This window comes from Trematomus bernacchii, unplaced genomic scaffold (genome assembly GCF_902827165.1).
Source record: "Trematomus bernacchii unplaced genomic scaffold, fTreBer1.1, whole genome shotgun sequence".
NCBI classification, from domain to species: Eukaryota; Metazoa; Chordata; class Actinopteri; order Perciformes; family Nototheniidae; genus Trematomus; species Trematomus bernacchii.
In genome coordinates, this window is record NW_022988050.1 from 15,282,663 (window position 1) to 15,296,751 (window position 14,089).

The window sequence follows — 14,089 nt, forward strand, 5'->3', positions numbered from 1 at the left end:
ATTTGGACGTTTCAGAGGTTGTTAATACTAAATAAAACACCGCTGCTAAGCAAAATTGAGGGTTGCTAAGAAGGATCAAGGGAGAGAAAGAAAGAAGTTAAAAGACAGAGCGTTGGACGTCAGAGAAATCAACAGAAGACAGGCAGGAATTAATGAAGAACACTTTGTTTTTCTTGCTGGCCTCCATGGTAAACAAAGAATCTCATTCAGATATAAGTTAAGGCTAACTGCTAACTTATTTTTCGATATACCATACTATTTAAAACAATTGTTCATAGGAAGTCTCACGCTTGCCCAAGTGTGCTACTTCTCTGTGGAAAGACTTTACAAGCAAAAGTTTATTTAATAAGCAAGATTTTAGTGAAAATGCATGTGTTTGTAAAGTAGTGAGTATAAGACTGGATAAATTAGCCTTTTTTTTGTAGATTATGCTGCAGGAATTGTGTGAGAGTTTGTAAAGGGATGTTTTCATAAAGTGTTGCTGTCTTTTAACATTGCCAGCATTACTACAATGAATGTATTATTTAATCAATTTTTGATTCATCATTCACTTGATAAATGCCAGAAAAACAAACTTTTCATTAAGAATTCAAGGTGACACAAAGTGAGTATTTGATGTAGCAATGATCACATTTTGGTTGAAGCTTTATGTATTGTACTTTTGTAAATGCACTTTAGAGCAAGTATTTGTCCGTTAATCGAGACAGGAAACACCTGCAGTGGCATCACAGTTTAGGGTGTGGCCCAACTGCATCTGGCTTTCTGATGGTTTTAACTTCTCAGCCCTATTGTCCTTTTGAACTTTTGTATCCCTCAGCAACTTCAGCCCGACAGCTGTCAGTACAGGGAGGGAGAGGAGTACTGTGTCCTCAACCACATCCAGAACGGCTCGTATGGAGACGTGTTCTGTGTGCGGGACAAAAGGACCGGATTCCAATGTGCTGCCAAGAGGGTAAGCCAAGAAAGTGTGTGACTCATATATTTATCATCCAAAATGTCCTTCTCCTCAGCACTGAGGGATTTTAAGGTTTTTGAAATTTAATTCAGCACATTGTATTCCACTGATCTCAGATTCCACTGAGTCACTGCAGCGGGGAGGAGGTGAGCACGTGGAGCGCTCTCAACTCTCCTCGTGTGGTGGAGCTCTTTGGGGCTGTGAGGGAGGGGCCCAACATTGTCCTCTTCATGGACTTGAAGCCAGGTAAAAAAATAATAATATCTTCAAGAGGTCCTATTATGCTATTTGAGGTTCCCTTTCCTGTAGTGTGTTCTATAGGTTTTGTGCATGTAAATGGTCTGGTGTTCCCCCCAGAGGGAGTTTCTCTCCCACACACTCCCTCCCTGCCTGAAATGCCTCAATTAGACTCCTTTGTTTACTTCTGTAACATAATGACATCACTATGAAACACCCACGCTTCTATTGGCTAGCGCTCAAACACATTGTATGTGATGTGACATTTTTGACAAATCTCTAAACGGTTGACCAATCACTACAGAGCCATCCAGCTAACCCATCAGAGCAGACTGGGCTCTGGTTTCAGACAGAGGGTGAAAAGAGGTGCTGCAGCACAGGCAGTATGAGAAAAATAAAGAGCTTTTTGAACATTAAAGCATGGAGACATGTCCCAGTAGAGATACTAAATCCAAATATGAACCTGAAAAGTGACTGACAGGCATATATTTGTGTCCTTACGAAACAGAGTTACAAAGGAAATCAGGGCAGCTAAATCCAACTTCTTTGTTAATCTCATTCATGAATCTAAGGGAAATCATAAACAAATCTGGGCCTGTCTGCAGAACCTAACAGGGAAAGGGCATAAAATAACAAAGCAGCTGGAGATCAATAACAAATTGGAACCTTATGTAAGGGACCAGCGGAAATAGCGGCTATTTTTAATAATAATTTTGTTAATTCTGTGAGGCTGACTATAAACAGTCCCCAAATTGGTCAAATACACTCATCACCTATTGATAGTACACAGCCAGTCTTCTCCCTGACAGAGACTTCTGAATCCAAAAAGACTTTCTTCTTTAAAAAATTCCAAATCAAAAGACACTTTTGGACTGGATTCTCTGTGCTACCACTCTCACAGGGACAATTACTACAATAATTAACACCTCTTTTAGGGAGGGAAAATTCCCAAAAGCCTGGAAGTTAGCCATTGTTGTGCCAGTCCACAAATCCGGGGACACAACTGATGCAAACAACTATAGGCCCATTAGTGTTTTACCTGTCATGTCTAAGATCTCTGAGAAATGTGTAGCTGAGCAATTGACTGGACATCTTAACAGTAGTCCTTTCACACTACACCCCATGCAATTCGGCTTCCGAGCCAATCATTCCACTGAGACCGCAAATTGTTTCCTTGTGGAAAATATTAAATCAAAAATGGACAAAGGAGGCATTGTTGGAGCAATCTTCTTAGATCTTAAGAAAGCTTTTGATACAGTCAATCATCAAGTACTCATTCACAAAATGTCTTATTTAAATGTCTCACCCAGTGCAATAGACTGGATGAGCTCCTATCTGTCAGATAGAGTTCAGTGTGTTAGGGTAAGTGGCGAGACATCACCACCCCTGGGGAATGAACTGGGTGTACCCCAGGGATCTATCCTGGGCCCAATTCTATTCAGCCTTTATATAAATGACTTGCCATCAGTGTGCACTGGATGTGAGGTGCAAATGTACGCTGATGACACTGTCATTTATGTCCATGCAAAAACCAAGGCCCAAGCTGCTGCCAAACTAAGTGATGCAATGGTACATGTACATCAATGGCTTACTGACTCCCAGCTATATCTAAACGTTAAGAAGACAGTCTGTATGTTTTTTAGCAAGACCAACACTATATCACACTGTGAACCCAAGGTCTATGTGTCTGGGGAGGTCATTCAAACAGTTACACATTTTAAATATCTAGGCATTATCCTTGACACTACTCTATCCTTCAAAAAACAAGTGAGAAAGGTAATGCAAATAACTAAATACAATCTAGCAAACTTTAGATATATAAGGAACTGTTTGACAATACCTGTAGCAAAACTCTATATGACTGCCATGATCATTCCCCACCTAACATACTGTATGACCAGCTGGACCCAGGTGAATAGCACAACATTAAGGCCTACCCTATCACTTCACAAACAAGCTCTTAAAGTTTTGGACAGAAAACCTAAGCTATACCACCATTGCAAAATCCTGGACAAACATAACCTGCTCAGCTGGGAAAATCTTTTAAAACACACTGATGCATGTCTCATTTTTAAGATTATAAACGGCAAGGCACCCCCACCGCACTTTTATACAGCAGAACAATTCAAACAGCAGAACCACAAGGTCTGCCCTAAGAGGGACTGGACCTAAGAGGGACTACACAGTCCCCTCGACTGTGTAGTCCCTCTTAGGTCCAGTTCCTTTGGTAAACACTGTTTCTCTGTGAGGGCATCAACACTTTGGAACACAATACCGATACAGATAAGGAATAACCCCTCCTATCATACATTCAACCACTATCATAAGAACTGGCTTTTAAGCAATCAAAAATGTGAACACTTTTAACTGTATCATAGTATGATAGTATTTCATCTGTTTGCATGTTTGTCTGTTCCTATTTATTGTTGTACTGTTGTTCCTATTTATTGTTGTACTGCTATTTATTGTTGTACTGTTGTTGTCTGCTGTATTCTTTTTAATTATGTTTTTATTTATCTAGTCTTGTTGTGGTTATTTATCATCTTGCCAAGGACAACAGTTGGAAATTAGCCTGCTGGCTAATACTGGCTCATTTACAGCAATGTGGATTAATGTGCACTGCCCTTTAAATAAATAAACAAACAAACAAACAAAAATGAGCATAATATGTCCTCTTATAATAAATGACATAATTACTTTGCTGTTTATCTGTAAGTAAATTATGTGTTTCTTCAGCATGTTTGGCCCAGCTTCTCAAAGAAATGAACTCCCTGCCTGAGGATTTGTCCCTGCACTACCTTCACCAGACACTAGGGGCACTAGAGCACCTGCACCACAGGAAGGTCCTCCACCTGGACGTCAAAGGTATGTTTAGGTTTCTAACATGATAGTCTTGTTGGAGCCACAGTGTTTACAGTATTCGGATATGTAAAGCCAGGCAATGTATGTGGTGAAATGCACCACAATTACTCAAGCACTGTACTTAATAGCAAGTATTAGGTATTTTTACTTGAGTATTTTCATGATATGCTACTTTAAACTACTCCATTGCATTTAATAGTCTTCTTTAGACAGTCCTTAGATTCATATTTTACAAACAAAACATATAATACTACCAAAAGAATATAACAAAATTAAATTAATCTCCTGTTCTTCGAGCAATAAAGCAATGTGCACATTTTAATTTATTGAATGAATATACAGTATATATTTGAACAATGTCATGGAAGAACAATGGAACAACTGTCCATTGATATAATGATATAACACTAACTGATATAAAGAATACTATTTTTGTAATACTTTCATTTGATTTTGCTACTTTTTAGTACTTTACTAAACTTTACTTTAATATACTGAACACTTCTTGCACGACTGTTCATGCTCGATTGACAGTGGTGGAAGGTAACTTAATTCCTCTGCTTTAAGCTGCACTCATCAATATTTTAATATGAGCAATGGATTAAATGTTTAATGTGAAAGGCGACACTCATAGTGACGAACACACAGAAAACAATTCAAGACTCTTCCAATCTTCTCAACTGTTAGGGGAATTTTACCATTTTGTTTGTGATTTAAGGCCAAAGATTACTAGTGATTGGTTTAAAGCAGCTTTTATTTGAAAATAAAAACTCATTAACAAAGCAGACGGACTCAATTAGAAACTTGCTGGTGAACAAGAGGAACATAAGCAGCTAAAGAGACACCTATTTGGTTACCAGAAACATGACTCCAAATGAATGACACCGGTGTTCCATGTCTGCTGTACGGGCAACTGTTTGCTCACATAAACATTTTGTTAGGTAAAAATATGTCAGTGTTGTGTACAGATTATTTAGCTGAGCCTTAGTGGTAAAAAGTATTTGTTTAGTATAATGTTATACCATTACATTTATTTATATGTGACTTTACAAACTACGATATTAAAAACGAATACACCTTGGGGTTCTATTATCCCCATTTCAGAAACACTGGTTGATTATATAATAAAAACATTAGAGTGTATGACAATTTAAATACAAACAAATAAAAATAATTGATGAATTGATACTCTACTTTTGTTGTGTGTACTTTTGCTTTTACCTTTACATTTATTTTTAAAGGATCTGATCTTCCATCACTTTTTACATTATTTTGATGGTTCCTTTTGCATTTAGCGTTAGCTTGAAATAGCCATGATAGTAGATGTGGCATTATCAGCAGTTCTTACAGGGATGGGGGGAGCCCAGTAAGCCTGTAGCTGCTGGTTCTACTGTCAGGTGGCATCCCCAGTGTTGGTACCTAATCCTTAACTGACACCTAAGCCCTCAGTAATCCTCACTGAGAGGATTGAAGAGGAGGGGGCTCGCTCAGAATGAGGCCCCTTTGCGTTCACTGCAACCAAAAACAGTTCTCAACCTATCAGATCTTCAATTGGAGTAGCAAAATAATGTGCTTTATTATTTAAAATATCACTTCACGCTAGCTCCAGACCACGATTGGGGTGGAACCCAATGTAGATAGTATGAATTATAAATGATTAATTAGTTAATAAAAAAGAAAATGCACATGCAGACAAATTGTTGTGTTGCTTTGTAAACTGTAGTACATTTGACGTGACGTGTACTTCCATTGTTGGTCCTCAGTGGTCGTCACTAACCGGTCGATCACATTACCACATTCACTGAGCCGCCTCCCTCACACTGGCTTTCTTTAGCTATGGGCCGGACTATAAAGCACTCACAGACAGCATTCAGTCACAGCCATCACACTGACTTGAGTTACTAACATGACTGTTTTGCCTTTTGATGTCATTGTGTAAAGTAATGCTGCATAATTTAACTTACTGCACTTAACTTTACTGCACTGACAGAGAATATTGTTAGCATGCAGTAGAATGCTACTTTCAAAAATGTTAATGTTGTAACTTGCATGAAGCTAACAACTAAAGTTGTTCTTCTCTGCTCCCTGCAAGATATGTTACATTTTTCTTTGTTTTTGTGGCTGTCAAAAAAAGTATTTACTCAAATACAAATGGAAAATAGGACATTTTATATTCAGGGCTAAAGAATTAAACTTATTATTATAGGTAGGATGTAAATATATATATCAAGTATATTATTTGACATGTTAGTTATATTGTGTACTTAGTTGCAAACATTTTAAAGTTAAACCAAAGGATTTCATATAATTCAAATACAATTAGCCTGAATAAAAGGCCTTAAATTGGAAGTACACTCAGCCTTTAGGTCGATCCAGCCTTTCACCAAGACTCGATGTATTCAAAAAGTAACATAAAGTGATCAGATTTAAGCACTTTAATGATGTGACACTTAGGTTACTGATAACATTTTTAACAGGCAATTAGTAATAGTAATGGAAAACATATGTTCCCAACCCTGCTCACCACAGCTTTGACCCCCGTGAACCCATCACTCCTGATTTCTCACTCATCTGTTTATTTATGAGCACCAAATGAAAGCAAGCTGTCACACTAAATCCTGTGTGTTGATTTTATTTCAGTTGACAATGTGCTGCTGTCTGCAGACTGCAGGGACACATTCCTGTGTGACTTTGGTCTCTCAGAGACTTTGGATGACAATGGATGGAGCACCAACACATTCAGGGGTGAGTAAGGTCTAAAAAGTCAGCATACAACAAATTGTACATTATAAAAACCATATCATGCACCTTATCATGACCACGTTATTGCATTTGGTTCAAAAAAATTACACTTGGATAGATTAGGGATGAAGTTTACTTTAAAAATTACAATTGATAAAGATTCACTTTTTGACTGAAAGAAATAAGCAGCTGTTATTCAAATGGTTGTTAACCCATGAACAACATTATGTTTGCTTCCTGTATTTACACCTAAAGGTCAGTCTGACTGGTGTGTTGTGTTATCATGTTCTTTAGCAAGTCCACCAAAATAACAGAAAGTTAAAGATTAATAAAAAGTAAGTATAAAGTCACAAAGTTATCAAACAGGCCCATGTTAATGTTAGTTATAGTTATAAATTTCCCTTTAGGTTGTTCATCTACCCCATAAGCTTGTGTTCATACTAGACCGAGTTAGGCTGGCTGTAGCACCAACATAGCTGAGTGTATTGAGCAATAATCTGTTTCGCTGCTTACAAATGCTTGACATTTTTTCTGAATAACGTAATAAACAAAATTGAAATTAAGAAAGTAATTAAAAAAAAATAATGAACCTTAAAAGGTTATTCAGTCAATACCCTTTTTTTCTGTTTAGATCAATTTACTGTAGATCAGACTTCGATCACCAAAATTGTTTTTTTTCTCACTTGCCTCTCAGGGCTTCCATATAAATTATAAACACAGAAAGAAAAACCTAACATTAAATAAAGCTGACTGCCTACAGCCTCAGAAAGAAGTAGGCCAAAATGTGTCAACAACAGCAGCACAATCCTGAAGACGAGGTCATTAAGAGTTAAAAATATGGAGAGATAAAAATGAATTTGTTGTTTGTGGATGTAGGAGCGGCCTTCCCCGGCACAGAGACCCACATGGCTCCCGAGGTGGCCCGAGGGGATCAACTGTGTGCCAAGGCCGACGTGTGGAGCAGTTGTTGTATGCTGCTGCACATGCTCAATGGATGCCACCCTTGGATACGTTACTACTCCCATCCTCTGTGTCTGCAGGTGAGAGTCTTATTTTTTATTAATTAGAAAGGGTGAGGTTTACATTCTCAAGCTAAAAGACATACATGAAGATTTCCTGTTGTGTTTTTGTCAGATTGTCAATGAGCCACCGCCTCTATGGGAGGTGCCGTCCAACTGCAACAACTTCACGGCCAAAGTGTTCAGGGCTGGACTCCAGAAAGACTCCGACAGACGAACATCTGCCAAAGAACTCCGGAGGAAAACCACCAAGGCCCTTAGAGCAGGTCAATGTGATACATATTCCAGAATCATTGTTATATTTTATATAATGAAACATTGTCTATAGAACAGATTTTTTAATCAAAGATTAAGTGCTCTACATTATCAAAACATTATCAAGCAATACAAAGGACTCAAAAACATAAAACTAGATCAGAAAACCGTTTACGAAACAGTTTAGTGCAAACCAAACATGGCAACAATAAAAAAAACAAAGATAAACAGGATTAAAACACAGTGCTAAATGATTACTTGATTTAAAAAAAAAGCTTAATTTACTCGGTGAAGGCTATGTTACAGCTCAGTGAAGTAGCCTAGGTATCTGGCTATGCAATAGAGTGGTGCAGTGACGAGTCCTAAAACCCGGAAGTGAGTTAGGATTTTACCACTACGGGTACCCTCGTCTCAGAGTCAATGGGATTTCTCCATAGGATTTTGGAAAATAGCTCGAAATAAGGTCTGTGGTTGACACAAATTTAAGAGACAGATCACGTTTTGTTCTACGACATTAAATACATCAGCAGTGACTCCACTGGTGATTTTTGAAGAGTTTACGTGTCTAGAAACGATGGTTGTTAACAAGTGGCTGAATAGGACTACATAAATTGTCGAGGACGTTGTACGTCTTAACGTCGAACACGTAAACACTCCCGCTGAGTTTGTTTGCCCCTGTTCTGCTTGAAAGCAAGTACCTGCGCTCAGGGCTGCCCCTGGCCAACTTGTGGCCCCACGCAAAGTTATGTGATGAGGCCCTCTGTGTCGCGAGCGTCGGCGGCGGCGGGGGGGGGGGGGCTAGTGGAGCACGCGCTAATTGCACCGCATAAGCGCATAAAGTTGCGCCGCATTAGCGCTTCGGATGAGGCTCCCTCCGCAAAATGAGGCACCCTCCGCAAGATGAGGTCCCCTCCACGAGGTGAGGCCCCACGCAGTCTGCGTGATCTGCGTGTAGGGAGGGGCGGGCCTGCCTGCGCTCTTGCAAACTGTTAAAACAAACGCTTCAACTTGTACAATTTTGAATCTGTATTTTTGAATATCGATCTTAAGTTGGCGTGACGTTGAAGTCGTGCGACCCTGCTGTACTCGGCTCTAGTTCGTTTATAGCATAACGTTAGATTAGATTTATGATTCGAAAATTATAAAAGTAGGGTAGACATGTGGACATTATCCGGCTGAACAAAACGTGCATTTATCAAACAGATTCGTTTTGCATAGACCTTATTTCGAGCTATTTTCCAAAATCCTATGGAGAAATCCCATTGCTTTTTTGTCGAGGGAACCCATGCGCAGTTTATTTCCGGGTCGGCCTACACAAATACGTCATCCCTGCACCATTCTATGCTTTAAACGTTAGTAGTAAATTATAAAAGTAAAGGTAAAAAGGGCATTAATAAAAGCACATAAAAAATAAACGCATGGAAGATGTTTTAACATAAACAAAGTGAAAAGACGGACTGCACACGCATAGTAACATGGTGATTAAAATATTGCTAAATTTAGAATCTTTTAAATACACTGTCAGAAATATGCTGCATATAAACATATAAAAGTCTGAATGATTTATTAAACAAGTATAGCCGGGCGTCGTCAGCATTAAAATGAAAGGAGAACCCATGGCAGGGAATAATATCCTCAGGAGGGAGCAAGTATAGGGAAATTAAATAGGACCCAGGATGGAGCCTTGAGGCACCTCAGACATAGTGTTCTTGATGGGATTGTCAGAAAAACACAGATATTTGTATTTATTAAGTAGGAAAACAATGTGTCAACCCTCAAATTTGATCATCTTCAGTACCTTATTATTGTTGTGAAAGGATCTGCGTCACTGACCACTCTGAATGTGTTCAACAGTTGGGGGTTTGAGTCCCTGGTCTGTCAAAATTGCCTGTGAGAAGCTTCATCATAGCAAGAGCCAGAATGAAGACACCCCCTGTTCTTTGTCACCTGATGTCAACCCAACTAAAGCATCAGATACCATGTACTGGGTGAGCCCCTGGAGGACTACAGCAGTGGACGAGGACAGCAATGACTGGAGAGATGGTGTCTCAGATCAAGACTCTGAAGCAGAGACATATTCCTTAATTAGGGAGTGGGAATCCCGGCCAAAATCACTTCAAGATGATTACACCGCAGATGTAGGAGACTGGAACAGCTTTTCTGACTCAGAGGTCGATATATACATGGCAGAGGAGGAATATGTTCAGGAGAAGTGGCTGAGAAGTGACAGGGACTATGAGGGGGATTGGGAAGAGGAAGGAGATGAAGAGGAGGAGAAGGATGAGGACGAAGATGAGTGGGAATCTTCCAAGTCAGAGTATCTCCGTGCTCTTCGGGGCATTTTCCCTTTGCTGCAAAAAGGCCAACAGACAAATGACAATTCATGGGGATCAGAGCCAGAGCTGGAATACCTCCGAGACGGTGAGTCAGAAAAACTCTGTGTCATGAGGACAGCCTAAGAGGGGTAGTAATACACTCTGCATTTTTGTTAGAATACTGCATCTCACAGTGATTACAGAGATTTTCCTCTCTGTTGCATATTTAAAGGAACACAGAGTTTTTTTTCCCAGGCTGTCTTAAGGAGGAAGTCTACCAACTTGAATCATCAGAAAAACTGTTGCAATAAATCAAATGTTGAAAAAGACTCAGTTGCACCAGAGAGAGCTGTGTGAAACATTAGAAAATTGCCTCAAGTGATGTCACATGAGTCGTCCGGAAGTGTGCTACAGTATTAGCAAGCTCAGGTCTGTGTTGCCTGCTGCTCATACCTGCTGAAGGCTATGAGGCTCCAGGCTACATTAGCTGCTCCTAGCGTGATGAAATTGCATTGTGTGGAATGCAGGCACAAGGTTTACACAAGGAAAAAGTATGCTTGTACAAAAGAATGATATCTCTGGTTTAGCCCCTTTTAAAAGTTTTCTTTCCTTTTTTAAAGCCTGCAGATTAGTCCAATATACTTTTGCAATACATTAGTCAAAAGCCATATTAATGCTGAATGAGTATTTTGTTGTTGTATTTGTTACTCCAGTCCAAACTATCAAGCCATTATTTAAGTTGCATCAGGTGTGAAAGCTCATTTAAATTGAGTTTATTTTGCAAGGAGTTACACAGAAGGTGTCCATCCAAATTATTTTCTGAAAAGGCTTCTTGCAAACACGCACCTTGAGTTACTGAGCCAGACATTCTGAGAGTTAATTAAGGCAATATTTCATATCCTGATTTCTTGTTAAAGCACTTGAATCTGAGAACAAAACACTGCTGTTGTCCTTTAGTTTGAAGGAAGGCAAGCTGTTAACAGAAACTGCTGATATGTTATCTATGACTAGATGTAGCTATCGGCACAACAATCCAGACCCCATCCCCCGAACCTCGAGATGACCCTCCTTCCTGTTTCAGCTGCTCGGACACATCACCGATGGATGCCTCAGAGAAGGTGTGTGTCTTTGGTTGAAAGCACACAGATGTGTATGTTCATGTGTGATTGCTGTTGTAAAAGAAAGTTCCCTTTGTGTTAAGGACTCTGACCATTCGTCTGATGATCTGAGCTCTGGAGTCTTTTCCTCCTGCAACAGTCAGACAGATGGACATTTGGAGTGGTTGGCCTCAGACAATCAGCCCTCCTCCTGCTGCTTCGAGGGTAAGATGGCCGGGCTCTTGTAATAACTTTAATGCTGGTTGATTTTTTCATTTTTGTTTTTCATTGATATTCTCTTCTCTGACGCTCCAGGTGTTGACATCTGGATCGAGAACGTCCAGGGCGAGTGTCTGCGGATCCGTGAGCGTCGGCAGGTCAAAGTGGGACATGTTGCTATAGGAATAAGCGACCAGGTAAGAGATAGTAGGTTGTTTTAAAGGGGCCCTATTATACTTTTTGGTACCTAAGTACCTCAAAATTGTAGTTATATTAACATTATAATTGAACAAACTTAAAAAAAGCAAAAGTCTTCAGATGTTAAATGTTGGCTGAAACCATTAAATGATGGGCAAGTTTGAGTTGCCAGTTGAAGTTTGATACCCACCCAACCGAAATCCACATGAATGATCTCATCTATCATTACCAGATCTCAGGGAAAGCCTTCACACTGGAGACCCTGGACAGGAAGACGGTGTCCTTTGAACAGGAGATCAGAGAGTCCTGTCTGTGGCTGCGCTGCGTTCCTGCTCCTGACAGGTGTCAGCGCTGGAGGTGGAGGGTCAGAGACGGGAAGCTGGAACTTCGAGAATGAGATTTTAGTTATTTCCTTGTTGTCATTTACAATACTTTATGAATAGATTGTTCTAAAGACGTCAGGATGTAAACATGTGTACTAAAGAAGTTGTGCTACTGTTATGACTGAAGAATTTCCTGGATGAAATAGCCTGTGCGTATTTGTAGGAATTATATGAATTTCATCAATAAGATGTGACTTTAAAGATGCCTTTCTATTTTTAAAGATGTTCTTTTTTTATATTCTTAAATTGCCTTACTTTTATTTGCTGGCAAAAGAGATCAATATTTAAGTATGCTTCTTAGCGTCATCTCTGATCTGGAAACTAGAGTATGTCATGTTTGTTGGTGCTTTTTAACTGCCGTTTAGGAGTAAAGGTGCTTAAAACAATGATTAACCTTCATATTACAATATAAGCTCTCAAGACATTAATCCTTGAAGGTTACTGACACTTTATATAGTAATAAAACATGACATCAGAGGCAAAGAAGTTCTGTCTTCTGCTTGTTTTAAAGTTATGTTTCCTTTCATTCATAATGTGGTCAATGCAGCTTCAGTAGAAGAAGGGATACACTCAACACACACTCGCTGCTGGAATGCTCTCTTGCGACCATAGACTTAGACTGGAGCTGTAGCCTATAGAACATTTACAACACTAATAAAACAACTTGCACAAAGAAAGTTGATGTGACTGCATGACATGTAAAACAGGGTTTCACACGTGATCAGATCACATGACTTGGCCTCAAGACTTTTCCTCTCAATACAAACTACACAAAATAGGATTTATGACAATGCTCCAGCAAGTGATGTCACCGAGGTCATGTATGGGAATTTTGTTACCTTTTTAGGAAACAGGGTGTTTTTTTTACAATTAAAACATTTTGGTGGATATTTTATAGCCGATTTCCTTATTGTGTTAAACTACATTTAGTTTGTTCTATATTTTGGTCTCTCAAACTGTCTATACATACATGTAGATTGGTATTTCAACCAAATTAAGAATTGTAGTTTTGGAAATGCATTATTATTTATATGGTAGATAAAATACCTATGATTCAAAAATAATTTTCCAAATTAAGAATTTGAATTGTTGGTGTCTGCCACAAAATGTGTTGTGGTGGAGGATTTGGCCAGTATTTGTTAAAATTCTGGTTGATTTCCTGTCAAATAAGGTATGATGTTTGAGGAATGTAGAGCTAACAGGGTCACTGAAGCAGCTCCTCCTATAGTAAATATTTAAACATGGCCTACCACCTTTTGACAGGCCTTACTGAAAAGTGTTACTCTTATTTCCTTCTTTTTGGCCTAACAAATAGCATTTATCTTTCCAGCAGGATACTTCATGTGAGGATAAGAATGGCTGTTCCTTCTGGCCTGAATAAACTAATAGTGCTCCGGGGCTTGAGGCCACCTGGTTAGAATAGAAAGGGATCTTTGTTGACTTTCAGCAGGTGTCCAGTAGCTCAGAAATTACACATGTCAACACAAAGGTTAATAGAAGACTGGTTCTGCCTTGAAACTGCTGCTTGAACAAAGGAAGAGGAAAGTGCATTAAACATGTACAAAATAAATGTCACATTTTAGTAAAGTCAGGTCTATTTTTCTTCTAGTTTAAATCACAAACAGTCCTTAAGTCTGTACAGTTTACCACACCTTCTGTCCTTCAAAACTAGATTTGGATAAGGGAAAAAAACAACAACAGGGAAGAAGGGAAGAAACCTGAGTAAGAGAACCTGAAGGATCCTGTTCTCTGGGATGATGTAATTAATGTGAAAGTACTAACTCCCAACAGTGTAAATACTCCACTT

The 14,089-nt window shown here is 39.1% G+C and overlaps 1 protein-coding gene across 1 annotated transcript; it reads left to right on the forward strand.

Annotated features, from left to right (window-relative positions):
• Positions 1–867: 867 nt before the first annotated feature.
• Positions 868–13,177, forward strand: LOC117473515 (mitogen-activated protein kinase kinase kinase 14). Its single transcript, XM_034119115.1, has 11 exons — positions 868–952; positions 1,072–1,201; positions 3,929–4,057; positions 6,695–6,799; positions 7,673–7,836; positions 7,931–8,081; positions 9,925–10,491; positions 11,397–11,503; positions 11,587–11,707; positions 11,798–11,898; positions 12,132–13,177. The coding sequence occupies exons 2-11, from the start codon at positions 1,186–1,188 to the stop codon at positions 12,294–12,296; spliced, it is 1,626 nt and encodes a 541-aa protein (XP_033975006.1). The 5' UTR covers positions 868–952; positions 1,072–1,185; the 3' UTR covers positions 12,297–13,177.
• Positions 13,178–14,089: the final 912 nt, after the last annotated feature.

Coding starts and splice junctions, on each gene's coding strand:
- LOC117473515 (XM_034119115.1), top strand. Junction 4,058..6,694: donor CCTCCACCTGGACGTCAAAG/GTATGTTTAGGT, acceptor ATTTTATTTCAG/TTGACAATGTGCTGCTGTCT. Junction 8,082..9,924: donor CACCAAGGCCCTTAGAGCAG/GTCAATGTGATA, acceptor TGTGTTCAACAG/TTGGGGGTTTGAGTCCCTGG.